The following is a 27,313-nucleotide window of genomic DNA, read 5'->3' as shown; positions in this document are numbered from 1 at the left end:
CGAACAGCAAGAAGTCAATTATGCAAAGTCTCAAAGGCTGGAACGAGTTTGGGGCGAGAATATAACTGTGGGAGCCAAACGAATCCTCGACTTCGAGGTTGGGTTTATCCTCAGGACAAGGGAGAAGACACTAAGCAGACTGAGTGATACGATTTAACTAATGACTTGGGAGCACTTTGGCTGCTGGCTGAAGAACAGATTGGCGAATTAAGCGAAATGAAACAGTATCAATTAGACCACCGTGCATCAACATCAGCTGGACGCTGGGACCACCAAGAACAGACTCCAACCTCTCCCACCAGAGTTTGGAAGGAAATACACCCCAACCGGTGCTGAGGGCGCTGCTACTTCGACCTGGACCCACTCCCAGTCCCTACAGCAGCGCGACAACACTCCACCCCCCTCACCTGCAATTGGAGAAACTAAAGCGGAACACTCAGGTTCTCAGGTTCAGCGCCACTCTTTCGGACTCTAACTGGCCTTAATGTCTTCAGGTTCTAGCCCGACTTTAAATTGGCGGGAGAAGACCAAGCCCAACCCCTCTTACGGCGGCTGGACAAGGCCAAGATTGCTGTAGAATCGAAATAGGAAGTCGCCCCACCCTAAACCCCACCCTTTCCGGTCGCCAGGCTGAGCCCCCTTGTCTAGTGTAATCTTGGCTCCGCCCTCCTCCCAGGCTTTCCACGCCCCCTTCCAAAGAGCAACCAATCACTGCCTCGATCGCCGCGTTGCTATAGAGAGTCTTATCACCACCCTCTTTCCTCCCAGCAAGCAGTGCGGAACGCCGGGCCTCTTCCCCTTTGTGCCATCCGGGTCTTCTTGCCCGAGTTTTTCAGTCTGTGGCGAAGCGTCAGGGCGACTATTACTGTTGAGAGCGGCAAGTAGAGGAGCCGCTCTAGCGGCCAGGACTCTGACTATGGAGGTAGGTGTCCAATCTGAGTTGGAAGCCAGGGATATTTTTCGGCTTCTCTCAAAGAGTGCGCGAACGGCTGCCGGAGCTGTTGTCCGCGCGTGTGTGGACAAAATGGCGCCGCGGCCTTCTTCTGCGCCCGCCATCATGGCTGCTGGCCTCAGGGAGGGGGACTAACGCGGTGTCTGGGGGTGGGGAGCTGCTAGGAGTGTCTTTTTCCAGAACTTTCCTCCTTTTTTTTTTCCTCCTTTCGGCTCGCAGAACTGATTTCAGTTAAGCTTAATTTCTCGGGTCATTGATTTACATGGGGCTTCATTAAGGACTTGGGAATACGTTCGCGATGGGGCAGAGAGAAATGTGATCGGGGTCGTCTGAAAAATACTGAGTCAAGTAACGGTCTGAAAGGGATAGAAAGGTGAAAAGAGCAGTCTTGTAGCGTTTTTGTTTTTTTTTTGCTTACGTTCAATAAGATGATTCTAGTTGCATAATTTCAATTAGCGTTTCGTCTGTGTAAACCTTCGTTTATTCCTTACTGGAGAAGATGTTGGTGGAAGCGAGTAAAAATTCTACTTCATTAGAAAAGGCTTTGGAACGACGAATTCTGATTGATGGTTTCCGGAGCGCCTCGTGATATAATCAGTTTGAAGTCTTGTTGAAGCATTATAATCAACCCTATCTTTGGGTCGTTCCTTTAAATTGAACACTTTTAGGTGTCCTATTTAACCTTAAATTTTAAAAAAATAAAGCTCTTAAGTGATCTGAATATTAAGCCTGCTTTGGGCTTAAGATGCCCGAACCCGATGGATCATTTTACAGTAATGCGTAATTACTTCATTTTTACTTGATCCCATTAAAAGAAAAATGCAGGCATTTTGCATTCCTTTCCAGTGACTAAAAAGATTTTCTCATTTTCGAAAATAAATAGTACTGGTAAGCGTAATGAAAAATACGTAGTTTACTGTTCCTAATAGTTGGGATATCAGTAATTCGTAAGGATGGTCCCCCCACACACACACTGAATTGCTTGAATTTGCAAATTTTTTAAAATAAAATAAGGTTTCAAACAGTTGGCAGGCTATTTCGTATTTATGCAACTAATCAATTTAATGTTTTCCTTTGTTTTGTGTTTTTGGCCTCTTAATGGTCTCAAATGTTTTTAAAAATGAAATAAACTCAAACGAGTTTCTGCAGTTCCTCCTTCAATAAAAAGGCATAATTCCTGGAGAAGTGGCCTAGTATTAAATCCAACTATCTTCTTTGCACTGGAAAAATAGGTGTATGCTATGTCTTCAGTGTTACTAGGGTTTTAAACCAAATGTAAATTTTAAGAAACAATGGTGGCCTTCCACTAGAGCAAATGCTGGAGTACAGGGCAGTTTTGCAGTTGGAGTTTAAGGTGTTGATCTAGAAGTCCCTACAAAATTAAAAGCTTAGAAATTTAAAAAGTTTTTTTTTTTTTTTTTCATTCTCACCGAGGATACTTTTCCCTTGAACTTTAGAGATAGTGGAAGGGAGGGGGAGAGACCAAGAGAGAAATGTCCAAGTGAGAGAGAGACATCGTATGCCTCCCTACGCACCCCAACCAGGGCCAGGGATTGAGCCTGCAACTGAATGAGGTTGTGCTCTTGGTTGGAATCAAACCTGGGACCCAGTCCGCTGGCTGAAGCTCCATCCACTGAACCAAACTGAGTATAAGGGCATTGGACTTTCTTTTTGCCAGTCTTTCGTGATGTTAAGCATGTATTGCTAAATAAACCAAGAAAACTTTTCATTGCCTGGCTAGATGTTGACTTTTCGGTGGAAAGGTGGTTTTCAGTTCTAGTCACTGTAGAAGTGAGCTGTGCCGGTGGTTCTGGAATGTGCTCTTGGTGTGTCAGGCACCGTGAGAAGTGACAGCAATGCTCCTAGTTTTTGCAATTTCTTATTTACGAAGTGTAAGTTTTACCAACGCTTAGTATATCAGAGATATATCTAAAAGAGTCCTTAAGGATAACCAGAAGAACAAGAATTTTTTTTTAAAAAGGATCAATATTGTGAACATCAGAATCCTTAATTGATACAGCACCGTTTATTAATAGTAGACAGTGAAGAGTATCATCTTTAGATGAGTCAGCTAATGTTGCTGGATCTCATTTTTAAAATGAGAAAGTTGAACTCGATTCCAAGGGATGGAAGCTTTCAGCACAAAATTTTTTTATTTATTTTATTGATTGATTTTTAGAGAGAAATATCGATTTATTGTGCCACTTATTTATTTATGCATTCATTGGTTGTTTCCTGTATGTGCCCTGACCAGAGATGGAACCCGCAACCTTGGCATATCACAATGATGCTCTTAACCAACCAAGCTACCAGACCAGGGTCCTTCTTTTTCTTGCTGGGGTTTTTTGGGTACCATTGTTAGAGGGTTCATACATAATTTATGTGTCTAATCCCAACTAGCCTGTAAATCCTTCCTTTTTAATTTATTATTTTATTCCTGGAGTCTAGCATGGAGTTTGGCACATCTTTATACTCAGTAAACAATTGTTGAAATTAATGCAACCTCTCACACCTCATTTATTAAAATACCCCCTCTAGATTTACTTCGAGTTTGTTTTCTGAACTAATCTTCCTAAGGGGAGAATTTTGTTACATGATTATTCTTGCTGGAAATTTATAATGATTCTCTATATATCCAATTCGGCTTTCTTCTGTAAAGCGCAAGATCATAAATATTTTAGGCATTGTGGGCCACATAGAGTCCCTGTCATATTCTTTGCTGGCTGACTTGCTTGTTCACTCCTTTTGACAAACCTTTTAGAAATGTGAAAACCGCACTAGCAGGTTTGGCTCAGTGGATAGAGTGTCTGCCTGCAGACTGAAGGATCCTGGGTTCAATTCCCGTCAAGGGCATACGGCCGGGTTGTGGGCTCGATCCCCAGTAGGGGCTTGTGAGAGGCAGCGGAACAATGATTCTCTTTCATCATTGATGTTTCTAGCGCCCTCTCTGAAATCAATAAAAACATTTTTTTTAAATATACAAATCATTCTTAGCTCACGAGTCATATTTTGCCAGCCCCTGTCCTAAGTAATCAACTCAACTCCCCAGGCATATTAATCTGACTCATTTATATCAATTTCTTCCTTTGTGGTACTCAGGTTATTTGTAATTTGGACCACACTGTTCAGCAGAGCCCCAGAAATATTTTTTAACAGAAAACTAATAACTAGAATTCATTTCTTCCTCAAACATTTATTTCTTTGCTGAGTACTATGTAGTTATGTACAAAGCAGGTGAAATTGCCTTCTGTAAACTGGAAAACAAAGTGATATTTAGATGATGAAATCTAGTTTGAGGTATATGGGGTCTCTAGGAAAGAGTGTGTACAATTAGCTTGACTACTGTTGTAAATCTTTTTATATTGTGATAACTTAAAAACTGCTTTAAGAGGAGGCCGGGGGGAGGTCAAAGGGGAAAAAAAAGGAGACACATGTACTATTACTGGTAATACTTCAAACAATAAAAAAAACTTTTTTTAAAAAGCGTGAAAGTAAAAAAAAAAACTGCTTTAAAGCAGAAAAAAACTTAATGTTTCCATAGCATACGTGAAGAGAGGCAGACCATATTTTGCAGCAGCACTGTGCCAAGGGGCTGTTTTCATTAAAGAGGGTTAATGAAATTAAGATTGGGTTCTTAGATAGGTAAGTTAATTTTCTGTTACTCTTTTTAGGAGTATTCTATTTGCTATTTTAAGATTTTACAGTATGGGTATGGAGTCTCTTGAACAGCTCATTTAAAGGTATTGTTAAAGTTGGCTAATTGAGTTCACAAATTTTAAATGGACTAAATTTTCTCTATTTGAATGTTCATTGGAAATAGTTGGAGCCCTTCTCTTCCCCCTTATTTTGAAAGTTATAAAAATAATGGTTAAAAATACATTAGTCTAATTGCATATGCCTTTGGTATTGGGTTAGTTATTTCGATTTATTCATGCCTATTTATCTTCCCTTCCCTCCCCACCCTTTTTTTATTATTATTATTTGTCTCAGAGAGTAAGGGAGAGGGAAAGAGATAGAAACATCAATGATAGAATTGTTGATTGGGTGCCTCCTGCATGCCCCACAATGGGGATTGAGCCTGAAACGTGGGCATGTGCCCTGACCAGGAATCGGACTGTGACCTCTTGGTCATAGGTAGACGCTTAACCACTGAGACATGCCAACTGGGCTCCCCACCCTCTCTCTTAAGAAATTGGTGATATTTTAAATGTAATTAAGAACTTACAATCATTTTCCTTTAAACTTTTAGGCTAGTGATACAGAGCGAGATGGACTAGCCCCAGAAAAGACAACATCCCCAGATAGCGATAAGAAAAAAGAGCAGGCAGATGTATCTGTTTCTCCTAGAGCCTCAAAACATCATTATTCAAGATCACGATCAAGGTCAAGAGAAAGAAAACGAAAGTCAGGTATGAATTGTTGAAAATGGTAATAAACACTACCAGCATTTTGTTATAATCTGTAAACATGTATAAGACAAACTGTTGATATAATTAATGTGTTCTCCCAGTTTAGAGATGGATAATGAAAACCCATTGGTAATTTTCTGGAGACCTTTTCAGTTATGAACAATACAAATATTCTAACGTAGAAATTTACTTACTTGTTCAAAGGCTACAATGTATGTTTAAATTTGTGTCATAGTGACTACTTCTTAACTATGATTAAATTTCATTCTTTCAACAATGACAATATGTTGAAAGATGTAGTAGTGTGGACAGAGGTATATTATTCTAGACTTATTTAATATCCTTTGTTGTAAGTTACAAGAACATTTTTAGCCTTGGGCTTTGTTTTTTTGGTGTGTGTTTGTTTTCTTTAATTGATTTTTTGGGAGAGAGAGAAACCCATTTGTGCATTCATTGGCTTGATTCTTGTATGTGCCCTGGCTGGGGATCGAACCCACAACCTTGGCAAATCAGGATGATGCTTTAACCAACTGAGCTACCCAGCCAGGACTTCACTTTTTTTTTTTTTTTTAATTTAATGTTAGAGTATTTCTGAAGCAAGTTTGGCATTTAGAAATGCACCTTATTCATTTATTTAAAAAACTAGACTGATGCATTGTAGATAGCATGATGTTTTGCTATTTTTAAAAAAGTATTACTATTTAATAAAGAGGTTAAGTGAGAAGTAGAATAGTAATGAGTTACAAGTTTTAAGACTTGAGCTCTAGTTCTTTACCTTTGTGTCCATATGATAAACGATTTTGATTGGAAGTTTTTCTAAGCTATAATATCTGTTTGACTACTTATACCAAACATCCTATCTAATAAAAGAGTAATATGCAAATTAACCATCACTCCACTACACCCACAAGCCACACCCACCAGGCAAACAGGAGCAAGTTTGCAAATTAACCCAACCAAGATGGCTGCAGCCACGGAGTGAGCAGGAGGCTTGGCTTTCCCGGCAATGGAGGAAGCCAAGCTTTCCGCATACCCTGGCAGGCCCAGGCCTCCACTCAAGGCTACAAAGTTTCAATTAGAGAAGATAAATAAATCCCAGATACCAGGGTCTCTGCTTGGGTCGCCAGGGGGCGTGGCCCACCTGCATACCACCACAGGCCCCTCTCCCAGGCCGCCCCACGGCCCCAAGGGAACCCCCACCCTGATCCGGGACACCCTTCAAGGCAAACCAGCTGGCCCCCAACTGTGCACCAGGCCTCTGTCCTATCTGATAAAAGAGTAATATGCAAATTGACCATCACTCCAACACAAGATGGCTGCCCCCATGTGGACACAAGATGGCCAGCAGGGGGCAGCAGTTGGGAGGGACCAGGCCTGCAAGGGAGGGTAGTTAGGGGTGACCAGGCCCGCAGAGGAAGGAAGTTGGGGGCAACTGGGACTGCAGGGGAGGTCAGTTAGGGGCAAACAGGCTGGCAGGGGAGCAGTTAGGCATCAATCAGGCTATCGGGAGTGGTTAGGGGGTGATCAGGCTGGCAGTCAGAAGCGGTTAGGGGCAGTCAGGAAGGCAGGCAGGCGAGCAGTTGGGAGCCAGCAGTCCTGGATTGTGAGAGGGATGTCCGACTGCCTGTTTAGGCCTGATCCCACCAGTGGGATCGGGCTTAAACGAGAGTCAGACATCCCTTGAGGGGTCCCAGATTGGAGAGGGTGCAGACTGGGCTAAGGGACCCCCTCCGCTGCCGCTCCTCCGCCCCCCCAATGCACAAATTTCTTGCACCAGGCCTCTAGTAAAAGATAATTTTAACTGTTTTCTTCTTGCTTTATTTTTTTTTGTTCTTAATTGTTTGCCTCTGACTTTGCTATGGATCACGGGTAGGCTAATCAGATTGTTTTGTAAAATATTAAAAGTATAAAAGACAATGTCTTTTTGATTTGTCATAGAACTTTTTTTATTTTATTTTTTGCTTCTGTCTCTTGATTATATTCTGGTTTGTTCATATTGCTTGATAGGTCCTAAATACGTACAGTATTAATGTAGTAGAATAATCCTACTCTGCTATAAAAAATAGTTTCTGGAAGAGACTAGTAAGTCAAATGGACTGGAAATTGTTCTTCATATGAGTATTGAAATTTGTGTTTGAGATGTTTCTGTATCTTTGTTTATGGTCAATATATGTGTGTCTTCACAGATAATGAAGGAAGAAAACACAGGAGCCGGAGCAGAAGCAAAGAGGTAATTAACACTTTGTAGTGAATAGGCAGTTTAAAGTACTTGTAAAGTATCTGGTAGAAATGTTTCTGTGTGAAAATGTGATATTGTCAAGGTAAGTACCAAAACTTGACATTTAAAAGGTTTAATTGAATTATAAAATAAGCATGATTTGGATTCATCGTTTTTCAAGAAGATAGTTGTTTATATGAAAAGTTCATTCAAAAACTATTAATTTTATTATGTTGTGAAAGTATTCACAATAAAAATTTCATATGAAGAATATAATTGGATTTTAGGCCTGTCACACAGAGCTTCCATTAATCTGAGGTCCCGAGTCTCCTTATGCCTGATAACCATTCAGGATTTTTAAATAGCAATACACTAGATATCTGTGGGCTACTTTTTCTTTATGGAAGATAACAAGAGTCCTCTTTTCATTAGTTAACTATAGTTCTATTTCTCTAATAGTGGTATTGAATTTTGAAATAAAAGTATCAGTGAGGGACAGCTAGAAAAGTATCAGTGACAGCAAAACTTGAGGAAAAAGAAAGGCAGCAGCTCTATTGTAAAGGAGTTAACCCACCTAAGAAGACAGAGCAAGCCAACAGGGATAGCAGAAGTAGCAGCCAAAAAGTGCAGAGTCTTATGGGGGCTGGGCAAGGGTCCTAAAACAAACATGGGCAGGGACTTCACCTCTTCCCCTAATGGAAGCTCTGTTAAATTTTTAATTTAGGAGAGTTTTTGTGAAAATGACTATTTTGTTTAGCTCACATGATAACATTTCTATAATAAATCATACTCAGCGTGCTAATGCGCGAAGAGACTGAACTGAAGACGCTGCAGACTCAGATAGCAAAATAATAAGCCTACTTCATGATAAGGTAACTATTAGTCATTCAAACTCCTATTTCCCTTAAGTATATCTTAAATCAGTTAAGGGTTTAATGGTTTTTTTTAAAAATTAATAGTATTGTTACAAGTGAAAAACTGGTTTGAAATAAACTCTAAAACCTTTGGAAGTTTAACTACTTAACACCTTTACAGTTTGCTGCTGTATGGCAAAATCAAGGGAATATTTTTTATAAGCTCATTATAGAGAACTGGCAATGAAACTAAAATTTAGCTGTGTCTCCAGGTCTCTTATTTTTCTGCAAAATAATAAATACTGTCATCATTTTCAGATATATCATCATGCATGTTCTAAAATGTTTGGCCAAGTTTTTGTTTTCAAGTTAATCTTGAGTGTAAAGAAATAACTTTACCCTATTTTGGGAAACATGAAATAAGTGTCCTATTGTAGAAAAGCAGTGGGCTGAGCATCAGGAGAACATGGGACCTGGTTTCAGCTCTGCTGCTGTGTAGCTTTGTGACTAGATTTTAGTTTTGTTATACATAAAATAAGAGGAATTAGAGGGTCTGAGTTTCCTTCCAGCTTTAAAATTGTGATTCTGAGATGTCCAGGATTTTAAACTTTAGCCACAAGATGGATTTGACAAATATTAATGTGGGGAAATCTAATGTTTTACACTTCTGATTAAATATGTGAGTGTAGGATGGAGACTTGATCATACTATTTTAGCTCAGTCTCTGAATGCATATGTTGTGAAAACAAAAGCCTTGGTTTTTAATCTTTCAGAATACGGGAGAAGTATATATTGTGTTATGGTATGGGGATTAATTGTTATATCTAGTTTGATTGCATAGAAATTAAAACAGATACGGTTGCCATTTTCTATCCTAGGTACATGAAAATGTAATAGAACTCCAAGCCTGTTGGGATATTGCAAGATGAAAAGTGATTGCCTCACAGTTTAGACATTGGGAGAAAAATCAAGAGACGTCTTTTAGAAAGGATGTTGCAGTATAGCTATAAAAAGGACACTTCAGCTCTGTGTAAAGTAATTTGAAATTGCAGAAAATATTAATACTTAGTAAAATGAATTTTACTTAGCTACCTAATTTGAAATGCACTTTCTGGTGCATTTCTTTGTGTCCTTATTATCTTTATTATTGTTAACTATTTAAATGTCAAATAATATTATGTATTCTGGATTTAGAAGTTGATGTATATATTTGGTCTGTTCATTTAAAAGGTTTGTTGGAAATTTTTCAAAATTTTTGATACATGTGTACTTCCCGTATTTTAGATAAAAAAACATTAGGGGTTCATATTTTCAGCGTTGAAAATTGTTTTAATTGTGGTATTGAAAATATTTGGGGGAGGAAACTGCCTTTGGGGGGTTTATAAAGAAAGGGTAAAATTAGTAATATACATCTGCAACATGTGGGTGATGTGAAACTAGATGGTTTTTAAAATTTGCCACATACTCCTAAGGTTACTAATGTTGCATCACAACATTTTTGTCTACTGATACCCATACTAACTTTCTTTGTTGCACTATTTTCCTGAAAGAACCAACTTCTTCTTAAACAGGCAAGAAGACATGAATCCAAAGATAAATCCTCTAAGAAACACAAGTCTGACGAACATAATGACAAAGAACACTCTTCTGATAAAGGAAGAGAGCGACTAAATTCATCTGAAAATGGTGAGGACAGACACAAACGCAAAGAAAGAAAGTCATCAAGAGGCAGAAGTCACTCAAGATCTAGGTCTCGTGAAAGGTAACTAGTTCTGGTGTTTATAAGTACCTTCTAAAGAGCTCCCTAAATTGCATAAAGCTTCTCATTAACCCAGCACTACCCCCAGAAATCTTAATTAGAACGTGGATTTTTTTTTTCCCCTAACTTGACTATTCCTGTGCTCACTGGTGTCCACTAAAAAATCTTTTGGGCTATCTCTTGCAGTGAAAAAAATTCTATTGCTAAACTATGTTTATATAATTTAAACAATATAACAGTCTTTTTACATTGCTGATATAGGATTTATTTGCTCCTAAATTCTAATCTATATGTTTCTCTTGTGGTATAGATGAAAATGCAAAGATTTTTGAGATACTGGGTCATGGCTCCAATTTGTGGAATTTTTGGTTTTTGCTTTAAGAAGCGAGTATTTAACCTGTTTGGAGATTTCTGTGTGGAATATGTGGTAGATTCAGTCAAAATTTTTCAGTTGTAGATTTAACATGATTATGTTCTTAAATTTTATAAATACTTTAGTAAGGCAATAGGTTTTAAACTATTAAATCTTAAATTGGGGTAGGATGCTTTGCTTTTTTTGACATGTTATAGTTTTACTGTGTTTGCTAAGAGACATCAAGAACAAAGGTTAATTTTTTATTATAACTCCTTTCTTTGAAAACCTCAAATTATCTTTTCTGTACACATTACAGTGTAGTTTATTGTATCTTGACTGCATACACTACAGATAACTAATTTGTAACATCTATAAATTGAAAAGACACACTTCTAACTACAAATTTCTGTGCTTTAATTTCAGGCGTCATCGTAGTAGAAGCAGGGAACGGAAGAAGTCTCGATCCCGGAGTAGGGAGCGGAAGAAGTCAAGATCCAGAAGCAGAGAGAGGAAGAAATCACGATCCAGAAGCAGGGAAAGAAAACGCCGAATCCGATCTCGTTCCCGCTCAAGATCAAGACACAGACATAGGAGTAGAAGCAGGAGTAGGACAAGGAGTAGAAGTCGGTGGGTATTCACCATCTTGGTTAAATTCAAATAGGCCCCTCGCAGGCTCAGTTTGTCTTCTCTCAACCTGAGAATATTTAAATTGTAGGTCAAAATTTATTTACAGAGTAATCACATCCTAACTGAGAAAGAACAGACCTAAATATTTATGTGGCATTCTTTCATAGTCTAATTTGATCGGATTTCTGTGAAGTGCAGGTGTGAATAAAATTATTTTAGTTGTTTGATACACTGAATTCATTGTGCTTGTGTTATAATCATAATAGCTTATTGCATCCCTACTCTGTGGTATATATTATGGCATAGTTCTTTCTGTGTATTAGCTCATCTGATTCTCAAAACAACTGTTTTGTGGGCTAGGCCAGAAAACTCATTAATCAACAGAGCCAAATACCAATAGTACAACAATTGAAATTTCTTTTGAGAGCCAAATTTTTTAAACTTAAACTTCTTCTAACGCCACTTCTTCAAAATAGACTCGCCCAGGCAGTGGTATTTTGTGGAAGAGCCACACTCAAGGGGCCAAAGAGCTGCATGAGGCTCGCGAGCCGCAGTTTGCCGACCACTGGGCTAGGCTCATCAGACATAGAGAGGTTGAATAACTTGCCCAGTAGACCAAACTCAAAGTTACTAAATGATAAAGCCCAGACCCGTTCCCCAATGTGTCTGAATGCAAAGTCAGTGTATGTGCTTAACCCACCGTACTGTATATACTATCGCAGATACCCAAAAAGAAAGTGTAGGTTATGCTTTATAGAATTGTAAACGTAAAATTTATGTAACAGTATTAACCAGTGTAACCCCAATAAATTAAATTTTCTTTTTTTTTTAAAGATGTGCTTAATTCAAACCTGTCTTGATTGAGAGGAGGCTTTAATTTGCTGAGACAGGACAATAAAGAGCATGGGGGGAATTCTTAATATTCAGAGAATATATCCTCATTTACATAAGAATATTAGAGCCCTAACCGGTTTGGCTCAGTGGATAGAAGCAGGAGTAGGACAAGGAGTAGAAGTCGGTGGGTATTCACCATCTTGGTTAAATTCAAATAGGCCCCAGCCTATTTGATAGAGCGTCAGCCTGTGGACTGAAGGGTCCCAGGTTTGATTCCGGTCAAGGTCATGTACCTTGGTTGCGGGCACATCCCCAGTAGGGAGTGTGCAGGAGGCAGCTGATCCATGTTTCTCTCTCATCGATGTTTCTAACTCTATCTCTCTCCCTTCCTCTCTGTAAAAATCAATAAAATATACTTAAAAAAAAAAAAAGAATATTACAGTGTACTATATAGTCACAGGTACTGTTACTAAAATGGAAGAGCTTTGTTAATTTTTTTATTGTTTAAATTCGTCTAATAGATGGAAATATAGATAAAAGTGGACTTGAGCTTATTAAAATAACTTGGTTTATTACTTGTTTGATCAGTTTATCCATTTATAATCAGTAGTTTCAGTTTGTAGTAGGTTACTCATTTGAGCTTTAACAATTGTAAGATTTAGTGAATCTAAGGTACATGGTTATTTGATCATTAATATTTTAAATTGCCATTTGGGGAATTCAGATCGTTACTTATGGTATTTTTAGTTTTGACTATTGATACTTTTTATTCTGATCAATACCTGTCTTTTGTCTTTTATATGTCTAATTTTTTGTTTTAGTGATTCATGTTTTGTATTTTTTAAAACATCTGTAAATTCGTTCATTGTAAAAGGCTAGGAACATTAAACCTATCCATCTCACTATTATGCATTCTATATATTGACCTACACAAGTATAAAATGACTAATGTACATGGCTAGTCTTTACAACATTGGGTGTAACGGCAGCAAGATTGGAATTAAGCTAAATGTCCATCTATAACAGGGCTGGTTAAATGAACTTAGAAAACTAACCATACACACAAGGAACTTAGGATATCTGAGGAAGATATAGGACAGGCAGAAAGGAAAGGGCTGAAAATATATTTCCTGTGCAGTTTTATTTTTGTTGAACCATGTAAATATAATTGATTTTGATTCAACAAAGTTATTACTGGGCCATATTGAGACATGTAAAATATGATTTATTACAGAGATAGAAAGAAGAGAATTGAAAAACCAAGAAGATTTAGCAGAAGTTTAAGTGGAACTCCTAGTCCACCTCCCTTCAGAGGCAGAAACACAGCAATGGATGCACAAGAAGCTTTAGCTAGGAGGTGTGTATATATTCTTTTATTTGATCCATTTTTTCCCCTTTTCAAATTGAAGTAGATGCTCAGTAGTGTGGACAAAATGAATGCTTTCAGTCAGAGAATAATGGAAATTGTTAAATATAGCCATGAATGCTGTTGCACCTCTGTGATCTAGAACTAAGTAAGTAGTTTACTTCTTACTCTAAACATTTACTTACTGCACAACTGTGGAAAGATTCTACAAGGGTTCCGCTTTTTCCCTTCATGATTAACTAATTTTTCTCAACTCTAGACTCCTAAATATTTTTAGTTTGGAATTGAAATTTTTTTAAAAAAATCTTAAATCTTATTTCAGAACTTGGTTGAGTTTGCCTCAAACTGCTTTGTAGATTTTTTTGTTTGTTTTTCTTCTTCAAGAAAAGAATCTCTGAAACAATAAGTAGAATTTTGTCAGTCGTTTCTTTATTATAAACCAATTAACTTGATATTGTAAATTTTACTCCTGAGAGCATAGGGAGACCACTGTATTTTTCCATCTTCTAATGGTTCAAAGGTGTGATTGGGACCACACACAGCAGGACTGTCTGACAGAAATCTGCAAAACCATCTTAGAGACACGAACTAAAGTAAAATCCAAGTCCTTGTTTGCAGGTTTTCCTATATTCTGAAAACTAGACTCTTTTGATTTTGACTTTTTTTCTTTATGAAATTGAGTTTGTATTTTTTTTCCATTACAAAAATACAGTTATCAAATGTAACCTGATGGGCTGCTGCCCTGTGAACCCAGCCTGGCAGAAACTCCAGCTGAGCAGCAGCAGCAGCAAAGGTGTGAGCTCACCCCTTCTTCACTCCATTCACCTTAGTGAATGGTATTCATTCCAAACTTGCAGTGGCCATTTTAAATGTGCAACCAATAGTAGTCAAGCATATTTTCATTCAAAACTAAGATCAACAGAATTAGGAAATAATTTACCACAATATTTGAACTAATTTATAAAGAATGGTCCATGAACTCTGACCGGTTTTTGGTGTTTTCTTTTTTAAGTCATAAAATTTATTTACTACACGTTTATTTAATTTTTGTATTTTATTAAAATTGAAACTTACTACCTTCTAAAAGGTGGAGTTTTTTGGTTTTTACTTAAAAAATAATCTACAACTTAACAACCACTGTTTTTACTACTTGGTAATACCACATTCTTTGCCCATTGATAACACACTCAAAGGGAAAAGGGGTGGCGTTTAACTTGTAATTGGTAAATCAAGGAATTCTTCAAAGAAAAGGGTTTCTCTTTCAGGAACTCCTTATGAAGATAATATTACTTAGGATTTTCCATATAGGGCATAGGTACTGACTTGGCAGCACATTTAGTGTGTGTATTCATTAGTGAATTTAATATGAGCCAGAAATATGTTTTTTGGGGGGATGAATTTGCATTTCATGTTTCCAGTTCCTTTGGTAATGATAAATTCTTTCAGTTGCTAAAAGTCATTTCCTATACTGAGGTTACCCCCACACACACCTCTATTAGATTATAGAGGATAGCAGTTTGGATTTGTTGCCTGTATTGGGAGGAGGTTGGGTTGTTTTTATTAATTTGAAGGCTATATAATAAAGTCTATTTAAGTGCAAAAATCATTGTCTGCATGTAGATTGTCCTTATTCTATATCAGCCTCCCCCAAGAAGCATTTGGTAAATCTGTAAGCCTTATTTACTTACTACTTAATATACTCTAAGACTTACTCAGCTCTCAATGTCATTTGTAAGATACCATTTTGTCCTTATTTCTGTAACCAGCACTGAAAAAAATTGAATAATTTTTATTTTTAAACCATACTCTGTGGGAATTGTGTGTGAAAATTATTCCAGCTTTAAAACCAGTTTTAAAATAATATTATTAACCTGTGACTGATAGCATCTTAACAGTGATTGCCTGGTTGCTCTTTTTTCCCACGTGCAGATAACCATTTGGGAAAGTGTTAAACTTAAAATTCTAGAAGTGTTTTGTGTCTACTTGTGCACATTCAGAGAAGTACAAAGATAAATAATTGGTTTTATATCATTATTTTAAATTTTCTTTACATGGTTTTTGACAGGTTGGAAAGGGCAAAGAAGTTACAAGAACAAAGAGAAAAGGAAATGGTTGAAAAACAGAAACAACAAGAAATAGCTGCAGGTAATTTTTTAATACTGCCATTTGTGGGAATAATGCTAGTAATTTATTTATTTATTTATTTATTTATTTTAAATATATTTTTTTTATTGATATTTTACAGAGAGGAAGGGAGAGGGATAGAGAGCTAGAAACATCGATGAGAGAGAAACATCGATCAGCTGCCTCCTGCACACCCCCTACTGGGGATGTGCCCGCAACCAAGGTACATGCCCTTGACCGGAATCGAACCTGGGACCCTTGAGTCCCCAGGCCGACGCTCTATCCACGGAGCCAAACTGGTTTCGGCGGGAATAATGCTAGTAATTTAGAGAACGTTTTAAATTTGTATTCTGGACTGACCAAAAAATGTAATTAGAGGTCTTTCTGTTTAGTATCTGTTAAATGTGGCCAATACTTGTTTTAATATTTTTAAATGTTTGTGAAATGTGTGAAATAATTTTGTAAACTAAAGAACCATACAAATAAAAGTTGTTTGTTTGTTTGTTTTTTAAATATATTTTATTGTTTTTTTACAGAGAGGAAGGGAGAAGGATAGAGAGTTAGAAACATAGGTGAGAGAGAAACGGATCAGCTGCCTCCTGCACGCCCCCTACTGGGGATGTGCCCGCAACCAAGGTACATGCCCTTGACCGGAATCGAACCTGGGACCCTTGAGTCCGCAGGCCGACGCTCTATCCACTGAGCCAAACCGGTCAGGGCCAAATAAAAGTTTTTATAGTGTTTATAAGTTTGGATACAAGCACTGAAGTTCATTTCCTTGAAACGAACTTTTTAATATTTGAAGAATTCTCTTCATTTTCAAAAAGTAAATGAAGTTATAGTATATATAGAGGATCATATAGAAATATATGTATATAGCAATAAATACACTCCATGAATGTTTGTGAATGTTTCTGTTTTGTAACCTAATGCCCAGTCATATTTCTTTCATCTTCCAGCAGCTGCAGCTACTGGGGGTTCTGTTCTCAATGTGGCTGCCCTGTTGGCATCAGGAACACAGGTAACTCCTCAGATAGCGATGGCAGCTCAGATGGCAGCCCTGCAGGCTAAAGCTTTGGCAGAAACCGGAATAGCTGTACCTAGCTATTATAACCCAGCAGCTGTGAATCCAATGAAATTTGCTGAACAAGAGAAAAAAAGGAAAATGCTTTGGCAAGGCAAGAAAGAAGGGGTAAGTTCTTCTATTCCCCTCTTTTGTCATTTATTCCTAATTAGCAATTGCTTAGGAAAACAAATACGAAATGGAAAAAATTAGTCTGGGTTTTTCTTCTGAGAACCTGATTAGAATAGTTTAATTTGCCATAGTTATTTTTTTTAACTTAATAAATTTTTATTGTTCAGATTATTAAAATTGTTCCTCTTTTTTCCCCCCATAGCTCCCTTCCACCCAGTTCCCACCCCACCCTCTGCCCTTACCTCCCCCACACTGTCCTCATCCATAGGTGTACGATTTTTGTCCAGTCTCTTCCCACACCCCCCCACACCCCTTTCCCCCCTGAGAATTGTCCGTCCACTCGCTTTCTATGTCCGATTCTATTCTATTCACCAGTTTATTCTGTTCATCAAATTTTTTATTCACTTGATTTTTAGATTCACTTGTTGATAGATATGTATTTGTTGTTCATAATTTTTATCTTTACCTTTTTCTTCTTCTTCCTCTTCTTAAAGAATACCTTTCAGCATTTCATATAATACTGGTTTGGTGGTGATGAACTCCTTTAGCTTTTTCTTATCTGTGAAGCTCTTTATCTGCTCTTCAGTTCTGAATGATAGCTTTGCTGGGTAGAGTAATCTTGGTTGTAGGTTCTTGCTATTCATCACTTTGAATATTTCTTGCCACTCCCGTCTGGCTTGCATAGTTTCTGTTGAGAAATCAGCTGACATTCGTATGGGTGCTCCCTTGTAGGTAATTAACTGTTTTTCTCTTGCTGCTTTTAATATTCTCTCTTTGTCTTTTGCCCTTGGCATTTTAATTATGATGTGTCTTGGTGTGGTCCTCTTTGGATTCCTTTTGTTTGGGGTTCTGTGCGCTTCCTGGACTTGTAAGTCTATTACTTTCACCAGGTGGGGGAAGTTTTCGGTCATTATTTTTTCAAATAGGTTTTCAGTATCTTGCTCTCTCTCTTCTTCTGACACCCCCATAATTCGGATGTTGGTACGCTTGAGGTTGTCCCAGAGGCTTCTTACACTATCTTCAAATTTTTGGATTCTTTTTGCTTTTCCAGTTGAGTGTTTTTTGCTTCTTTGTATTTCAAATGTTTGACTTGATTCTTGTGGTCCTCTAGTCTGCTGTTAGGTCTCTGTATAATATTTTTTATTTCAGTCCGTGTATGTTTAATTGCTAGTTGGTCTTTTTTCATATCCTCGAGGGTCTCACTAAATTTATTGGTTTTTTCTAGAAAATTCTTGAAAAACCTCATAACTGGTTTTGAACTCCATATCCAGTCGTTTGTTTTCCTCCATTTCTTTCATTTGTGATCTGTTTCTTTGTCTCCGCATTTTTTGCTGCTTCCCTGAGTTGGTAGAGTAGCTTTGTGTGCTGGGTGTCCTATAGGGCCCAGTGGCTCAGCCTCCCCAGTTACCTGAGGTGGACACTCTTGGCGCACCCCTTTGTGGACTGTGTGCACAGCCTTGTTGTAGTTAAGTCTTGATTGTTGTTGGTATCACTGGGAGGAATTGACCTCCAAGCCAATTGGCTGTGAGGATCAGCTGTGTCTACGCTGGGAGAACTTCTGTGCTGGAGGCACACTTATGAGACAAGACTTGCAAAATTACAAAAGCCTCTCTGCTCAGAGTGGATGGGGCGGAGTCTCAGGGCAGAGCAGACAGCCTTGGCTTCCCGTCAGCCCTTCCCTATGAGGCCTCTAGGTCTCAGTGTCCCTCAGTAATCGCTGCAAGCACCTCTGAGAGAAAGCCGCCCTCGAGTTTCGCCCGCTGCCAGACAGTCCAGTTTCTCCCAGAATGAGTCTGGGTTCCCAGAGTCTCGCCCGGAACTGGAGTTCAGCGCAGTTGGGAGCTTCCATCTCCCTCCCGCTTGAGAAAGCCAGCCGCGCACTCAGCAGTCAGTCATCTCCGTGTGCGCGCGCGCCCCCGGACCTCTGCCTTTCGCAGTTCCCCTGAGTCTCAGTGTGCTTTTCTCTTTTCCTGGCAGTCCAGATCCCCCCCCGTATGAGTCTGAGTCCCCAGGGTCTCGCCGTGAACTGGAGTTTAGCGCAGTCAGGAGCTTACGTCTCCCTCCCGCTTGAGAAAGCCAGCCACGCACGCAACCACCAGTCCTCTCTGCACGTGCGTCTCTGTACCTCAGCCTTTTGCAGCTCCTCTGAGTCTCCGTATGCTTTTCTCTTTCCTTCTAGTTGTAGAATTTCCACTCAGCCAGCTTTCCTATGGTTCTGGATGATGTCCGTTTTGTCTTTTAGTTGTAGTTTGAAATTGTTGTGCATGGCAGCAGTTTAGGTGCTTACCTATGCTTCCACCTTGGTTTTCCTTGCCATAGTTATTTATTACCGCGGGGGCGGGGGGAAATGCATTCTTTAGGTCAGGCTTTCAAACAAGCCAATAATATTATATATTTACTAGAGGCCCAGTACACGAAATTCATGCATGGGAGGGGGGTCCTTCTGCCCAGCCTGTACCCTCTCCAATCTAGGACATCCCTCTCGTAATCCGGGACCGCTGGCTCCTAACCACTCACCTGTCTGCCTGCCTGGTTGCCCCTAACTGCCTTCCCCTGCCAGCCTGTTCGCCCCTAACTGCTCTCCACTGCCAGCCTGGTCGCCTCTAACCGCCTCTGCCTCAGCCCCCGCCACTGTGACTTTTTCTGGAAGGATATCCGGAAGATGTCTGGTCTAATTAGCATATTATCCTTTTATTAGTATAGATAAGTATTTATCGTATTATTCTCTACTTTTCTATATGTATTTAAAATACTCCAGAATATTTTAAGCAAATAAAAAATGGTCAAGTTGCAGAAAAATAAAAGTTTTGAAATACAACCTGGTAGACTTGAAAGCAGCCTTTGTGTAAAAGGGCATAAGCTACAGTTGGCAACAAAACTTGTTGTTACGATTGCTTGGTTAGTATTCTTTTGTTGGAAAGGCGTGGTTTGGGCAACGGAGAAAAGGAAACCAGCCCTATAAAAGGGAATGTCTGATTGGGCCATTGACACAGCAGAGAGGGGCAGGTATGGCAAAGCTTCAGGCTGTCCCACAGGCAAGGATGTCTGTGTGTGTGGGACACCAAAGGACACCTGTCACACCTGAAACACAATTTGCTAACACACAATTGTTGAGCTCAGGAAGAATCACTATTTAAAACTATTATTTCCCTGACATATAAAATATACATACATATAATTATACATGTCCTCTTCTGAGCTTCCTCTGCCCTCCACTTAATATTTGGCTATGGCCTTCCTTTCGTGTCAATGAATTGGATGTACAGATATAATTTTTAATGGCTACAGTGTTATCCCTGACTGTTTGACATTACTATGGTTTACTTCACTAACCCTTTATTGTGGCGCAGGCTGTTTCCAGTTTCCCCTGGCATCAACAACTACAGTAAACATAATTTGCTTATTTGACTGTTTACTTAGGACACATTCACAGACATGGAATTCCTGGCCCAAAGCTAATTCACTTGAATTTTGATCCACATTTCCAAATTGACTTTCTAGAAAGTGCTGTTTAGTCCATTGGTTTTAAATCAGATTACAAATGGGGTAAGAGAAAACTGTTGAACACGCCTTTGGCAAATCGCAAACTCTTGCTGAACTTGAGTGACCCCCTCCCAGCATAGCTATGCTTTTCAGGGCACTTTTGAAGGAAGGAAAGGGATTGGGTGCCCTGCAGCTCTCCCGTGGGGATAGAGCTGGAAAAGCAAAGTTTCCCAAGGAGGTGGAAGCACAGCCAGGGGAAGGGTGCACCCAGACACTCCCTGCGCTCCAGGGCTGGGGTGGGGTGGGGTGGGGTAGGGCAGCTGGGCCGTGCCCCCTCTGGCCGCATCCCCGCCAGCCCTGAGCAGTAAGAGCCCCTGGCGACTTTGCCTGTCCCCTTCCCTGGGCGGGTGGGGACAGCATGTGGTGGGGAGACCACGCCATCACTCCCAGTTCTGACTCCTGAATCCCACATGCTGTGTTACTGAGAAACCTTAGGTGGGGACAGGCCACTGGGCACAGGACCAGGAGGATCCAGGCTGGAGGGTGAAGTCCAGGGAGGCACAGGTGGCACAGCCAAGGGCCCTGTGTGAGTGTGGGTGTGTTGCTCAGGTCCATGCTCATGCACACACCCACATGCCAACACTCCAGCTCTGCACCCTCGGCCACCAGGAACCTCCACAGAGCCTGCCATGAGCTCAGATGCATCCAGTCCCAGCACCAAGCAAATCTGAGAAAGTTACCCAGACTGACACCCCACCTCCCTCCTCCTGCTTTCTGCCTCCCACCACACGCGTGACGCACCCCAACTCCATGCACCTCCTGGTGACCATTTGTTTGGTCATTTTGGATGTGAACCCACAGCCCCCTCCTGCCGCCAGTCTGGTTGTTTAGGTTGTGACAGCCCCTAGCTTTTTATATATTAGGATTAAGGGAAAAGAGGCTCCATAGCTTAGGTTTTTTTTGTTTGTTTTGTTTTTCATAAGGTATTAGTACGTTATGGTGTACTTATTTTTCTTTGCTTCATTCTATAATAGAAATCTTAATCCTATATAATAAAAGCCTAATATGATAAGTGTCTGACTGGTCACCAATCAAAGCTTAATATGCTAATGATATGCTAAGGCCCTCAACTGCTTGCTATGATGTGCATTGACCACCATGGGGCAGATGCTGCGACCGGTAGGTTAGCTTGCTGCTGGGATTGGGCCGATCTGGACTGAGAGAGACAGGCTGGACACACCCTGGAGCCTTCCCACGGTCCCTCCCCAGTCCCAGTCGTGCATTGGTGGGGTCCCTCGGCCTGGCCTGCACCCTCACGCAATCCGGGACTCCTCAGGAGATGTCAGAGAGCCGGTTTGACCCAATCTCGCAGGTCAGGCCAAGGGACCCCACTGATGCATGAATTTGTGCACCGCACCTCTAGTATAATTACAAACTCCATTGATAGAATGTCATAAATGCTATTGTTTCTTTTCATACTATATTATGGAGAGATTTAATACCCTAGTAAAAGGTATTTAAATTTTGCATATTCTAAAAGTTCACTGTTTCTTAACAGGACAAATCCCAGTCTGCTGAAATATGGGAAAAGTTGAATTTTGGAAACAAGGACCAAAACGTCAAATTTAGGAAACTAATGGGTATTAAGGTGAGTATATACACTTTCTATTAAAATCATACATATTTTTAGGGTAACCTTGATTCTCAACTTCAAAGTCATTTCAGTGATGTATCAGCTCTGGGTACTTTTTTTATTTGTTTATGTTCTCCACATTAATTTCACAGAATTAACTAAAATATTGTTATCACTGGTTGACAACACAGATTATTTTACTTAAATTTTTAACAGGTTTATTGATTATTACTGTGTATTTGTACCTTAGGTGAAAATTGAGATCATAAGCTTCTGTTTGTGAAAAGGAATTAATGGATTTGCTTAAAAGAAAAAAACAGTTCTCATTTTAAGGTTAATGCTACCTGGTGGAATAGGACCCTCTTGATATTTAAAATTTCAAAGAAGCTTTTTTTTTTTAATTGAATTTTTGCTGATTAAAGGGTAACATAGGTACAGTGTTAGACTTCATGGAAAGTTTCCCAATGTTCAGACATTGGTCATTATTAAGGAAATTAGTTTTTCATTAGAGGGATATTAAGCTGCACTGAGCTGGCATGTGCTGCACATTCTTCATCATGCCCATCAACTAAAAGTTGATTTTTGTTACATCCCAGTACCTAGAAGGAACACATGTGCCGAATGAATGAATGAATGAATGAATGGAGCTAAGTAATTGAAGTCAAATTATGTATCCCAAAAATGTAACTTACCTGTGAGAGAAGCACTTTTTATTCCTATTGAATTCATTTTAATAATACTTTTCTGTCTGTTTAGAGTGAAGATGAAGCTGGATGTAGCTCAGTTGATGAAGAAAGTTACAAGACTTTGAAGCAACAGGAAGAAGTATTTAGGAATCTAGATGCTCAGTATGAAATGGCAAGGTCACAGACGCATACACAAAGAGGAATGGGATTGGGTTTTACATCATCAATGCGAGGAATGGATGCAGTTTGAAAAAGATCACTTAATGTTTGGAACTTTCTAAACTTCTGGTTCTGATGTCAGGTCCTTGTTCACCAAACAGCTAGCATTCTAGCTTGCATGGGTGTTGCATTGACTTTAATTTATTGAAAAATAACGATTTTTTGTAAATATCAGATCAGTGATACTGGTGTTAGTGTTGTAATTAGGTTAAACCCACTTCCATTAAACTTGACAGGACTATAGAAGGACAATATTTTTTAGTTCATGAATTCTACTTTCAAAATATATATATAAAAACTGCAGGTGGGATAAAAATCGCATACATGGATTTTTTCGTGTCCGCTGTCTTGTGTACTTTTGTACTTAACCTTGTACAGTTATTTTCATCTCTTGAAACATGAAAGAAATGTTATGTAGATGTTCTTTAGAAGATCTGGCCATTTGGTACATACCAGCACAGATAAGCTGGGTGGTGATGAAAATAAAAATGGTTTTCTCAAAACTGGTGGTAATTTAAGTTACCTGGCATTATTTGAATTTATTTTATGGTTTCTGTAGCATTTTGCAATTGCTATTAGAAAACACTGGCTAAAAATTCTTTTTTTTTTTTTTTTTTTTAATGCTTTTGGAAGTACCATAGTGAGCAAAAATGTAAAAGGAAGTTGGGAGTAAGTAAACTTATTAAAATAATACTGTTTTCCTACTATTATAAGGGACAGAATTGGTGTACAGTATTTGTTAAATATTCCATATGTTATTCAGGAAATAGATTAATACTTTAAAGGGATGTAAGCACTTTTATTTTAATAAAGTGCCTTATAACAAGTTCTTTGTATTCCCTTTGCTCATTATCCATTAGAAAGTAAAGTACTAAATATTTGGTGATGGGAGGGGACTACAGAACTTGTAATTCATTAGCTTTCCCTAGAAGAATCCTTTGAGGAAAATTGCCACAATGTAGTAGCACAATACTGGGTAGTGATAAAATTTAAACCTTTATTATTTTCCAAAATATATTTTTACTGATTTCAGAGAGGGAGAGAGAGAGGTATCAATGATGAGAATCATTGATTGGCTGCCTCCTGGATGCCCTCTACTGGGGATCAAGCTGCTATCCAGGCATGTGCCCTTGATGAGAATTGAACCTGGGACTCTTCAGACTACAGGCTGACACTCTATCCACTGAACAAGACCAGCCAGGGACAACCTCTTTTTTTTAATTTTTTTTTAAGAGAGGAAGGGAAAGAGAGATAATTACATCAATGATGAGAGAGAATCATTGATTGGCTGCCTCTTGCACGCCCCCTACTGGGGATCAAGCCTGCAACCCAGGCATGTGCCCTTGACGGTAATTGAACCCAGGACTCTTCAGTCTGTAGGCCAACACTCTTATCCATTGAGCCAAATAGCTAGGGCTAGGGACAACCTTTATGTTTAAAAACCAGAGTTACTAAGTGATCAACTTGCTTGTTAGGAATGTTTTTGTGATACAGGAAAATCAAGTGGTTGTATTACAAGATTTTTAATGGATTTTGGTAAATGTTTAAATTCGTTTTCCCAGAGTATAACAATTCTGGAGAAATGGTTCCATGTTTCAGTGACAAAATCAGTGACAATGATTTTTCATTTTGGCATCACAGATAAACATTTTTCAGTCTTATGTATTCCTTCTCTAATCAATTTTCATTAAAAATTTCCATGTAGCCCTGGCCGGTTTGGCTCAGTGGATAGAGCGTCAGCCTGCGGACTGGGAGGTCCCAGGTTCGATTCCGGTCAAGGGCATGTGACTTGGTTGCGGGCACATCCCCAGTGGGAGGTGTGCGGGAGGCAGCTGGTCGATGTTTCTATCTCATCGATGTTTCTGACTATCTATCACTCTTCCTTCCTCTCTGTAAAAAATCAATAAAATATATTTAAAAAAAAAAATTTCCATGTGCCCTGACTGGTTTGGCTGTTACTGGAGCGTTGGCCTGCAGACTGAAGGGTCCCAGGTTCAATTCCAGTCAAGGGCATGTACCTTGGTTGCAGGCACATCCCCAGTAGAGGGAGTGCAGGAGGCAGCTGATCGATGTTTCTAACTCTATCCCTCTCCCTTCCTCTCTGTAAAAAAATCAATAAAATATATTAAAAATATATATAATTTTTAAAAATTTTCCATGAGCTTTTAAGGCATAGTGGATATACACTTAGTGGCCAGATTATGATCTCTGAACGCATAATAATCTGGCCACTCAGTGTATATCCTATATAATATCCTATATAATAAATGGCTAATATGCAAATTGTCCCCTCTACCAGGAGTTGGACCAGCAGGCAGGCCAGCCAACTGCCCATCCCCCCTCCCACCCCCACCCCCTACCAGGCTGGCTGGACCCCACTCATGCACCGGGCCTCCATATATATATATGTGTGTGTGTGTGTGTACACACACACACACACTCTGAGTGGCCAGATTATTATGCGTTCAGAGATCATCATAATCTGGCCTCACAGGAACTGCTTCCTGTATTTCTCCACAGGAGCGGTCACCAACCGGTGGTCCACGGATCACTGGTGGTCTGTGAGGTCCGAAAGGTTGGCAACCGTTGCTCTACAGTTTTAGGAGCTTGCCCTTTAATGAATGACATGGTCCATCTTGCACTCATCTAGTGCAACGTTTTAAAAATTGGTAGCCAAGTTTAAACAAATGAAATTATTATATCTAAACCAGTAGGTAATATTTTTAGTTTTTACCTATTTTCATACTTAAGTGTTTTAAATCCAGTGTGTATTTTCTTAACATCCTAATTGGGACCAGCCATATTCAACTACAGATCTAGAGGGAGGTAGATTGGTAATTATAAGTTGTATAATTAAATATTAAGAAGCAATTATTGGAGTCCAGGGTTGGGAGACCAGTTAACTGCTTCACACAGTTGGAAATAAGTTTATATCGGAGGCATACTCCATAGATTTGATTTTATTAAACCTTTTACTACCCCTTTTTTTCTGTGTTACTGAGCTTTTACATTTCAAGGCCTGTGCTCCATGATGGCTTTACCCTTGTAAGCAACAGGATATGGTTGCTGTCCAGGAGATACTTGATAGGGAACCAGAGCAGTAAAACAACCACACTGAGGCTCAATATATGATGAGCAGTGTGAGAGCAATTGGGTATGAGGCTAACTTGGAAGGTAGGGTAGGATTTCATAGCTGTGTATAGGTCTTGAGGAAAACAGCAAATTCAAATGAGGTTTTATTGGGTGAATTTTAAGTTTAGAAAACTTAAATACCATTTAAGAAGTAGTTGGTGGGAGGAAATGGAAATAAGTTGTTTTCTATATCATCCACGGTTAAGTGTTTCATAGGCCAAAAGATTTAGTTATATATTTAAGTGTAATTTTAAAAGTTTTATTTTAGAGGAAGAGGGATAGAGAAAGATGGATGGGAGGAACAGTGATTGGCTGCCCCCTACTGGGATGGAGCCAGAAACCCAGCATGTGCCCTGACCCATGTTCTAATTGGGAATCCAACCTGTGATCTCTTGGTTCATGGGTTGATGCTCAACTGCTGAGCCACACCTGCTGCGAAAACACTTCTTACTGATTTTTAGAGAGCAAAAAGAGAAACATTGATTTGTTGTCCCATTTATTTATGCATTCATTGGTTGCTGCTTATATATGCCTTGACTATAGGTCTTGAATTGAGACATCTTTTACTTTTAAGTGGGTATAATTAACAATAACAATGAGGGGTTCTGTGGTCTCCTGGGAGATGGTGCCCTGAGGGATTTGGAAAAAATAAATTACCCTGACATTCCAAAGGTACATTATCCAAAAAGACAAGACAGGCTCTGTTAAAGATTGACCTTTGTCAAGAAATGATACCAGCCCAGGACATGACTACCTGCCATGAATTCCCTTTGGGAAGTTTTAATTTCAGCCCTGGCTGGTTTGGCTCAGTGGAAGGTTCTTTAATTTCAGATCATTCTATGTAGTTTAGGTCTCACAAGCCTCCCCTGAGCTTATCAGGTTTAGTATGTGATCCCCTTTTTGAGTACAACACATCTAAAATAGTTTAGCTAGTTTATTTTATCCTCACCTGAGGATATGTTTGATTTTAGAGAGGAAGGTAGACAGAAAGACATCGATGTGAGAAATACTGATCAGTTGCTTCCCATCGACACCCTGACCAGGGATAGACCCCACAACTTAGGTATGTGCCCTGAACCAGGCTCCAACCAACTTAACCATCTGGCCAGGACTATCTAGCTAGTTTTTCATGAAAAAGTAAAACAAGCCCAATAAGTTGAAGTAACTATCCAAGATTACAAAGGTAGTCCGTGGCAAAACGAGTTTCATAGTTGTTTGGCATGCACACCAGAATGTGTTCCGACTTTTCAGCCTTAGATGCGTAACAAGGACAACCCATATTGTTTCAACACATTCTGATTTACTCTAGCTTTGTTAACGTTTAATAAGGAGCAATCCCAGTATGCAATGCAAACAATGAGTTAACAGTTAGAAACTACGTGTCCCAGCATGCCATGCTCTCCAGCAACCTCGGAAGTGGGTATGAGGGACGCCATTGCATTTTGGTAGTTGCAGTCTCTTGGGACT

General features: G+C 39.3%; 1 protein-coding gene across 4 annotated transcripts; it reads left to right on the top strand.

Moving 5' to 3' along the window:
- Window positions 1-766: 766 nt before the first annotated feature.
- Window positions 767-24,630, top strand: RSRC2 (arginine and serine rich coiled-coil 2). Of its 4 annotated transcripts, none has more exons than XM_080650397.1 (10): window positions 767-922; window positions 5,202-5,361; window positions 7,548-7,591; window positions 10,005-10,195; window positions 10,971-11,174; window positions 13,243-13,365; window positions 15,440-15,519; window positions 16,458-16,690; window positions 21,735-21,824; window positions 22,566-24,630. In XM_080650397.1, the coding sequence occupies exons 1-10, from the start codon at window positions 917-919 to the stop codon at window positions 22,743-22,745; spliced, it is 1,311 nt and encodes a 436-aa protein (XP_080506523.1). In that variant the 5' UTR covers window positions 767-916; the 3' UTR covers window positions 22,746-24,630. The 4 variants fall into 4 exon arrangements, with proteins under 4 accessions (XP_080506523.1, XP_080506521.1, XP_080506524.1 ...); XM_080650395.1 differs by having other exon boundaries at window positions 9,984-10,195; XM_080650398.1 differs by having other exon boundaries at window positions 16,461-16,690; window positions 22,566-24,623.
- Window positions 24,631-27,313: the final 2,683 nt, after the last annotated feature.

The sequence above is a fragment of the Plecotus auritus genome (genome assembly GCF_963455305.1).
Source record: "Plecotus auritus genome assembly, chromosome: 13".
Classification (NCBI taxonomy): domain Eukaryota; kingdom Metazoa; phylum Chordata; class Mammalia; order Chiroptera; family Vespertilionidae; genus Plecotus; species Plecotus auritus.
The sequence above is the reverse complement of the archived record's forward strand: the minus strand, read 5'-3'. Positions and strand labels throughout refer to the sequence as shown.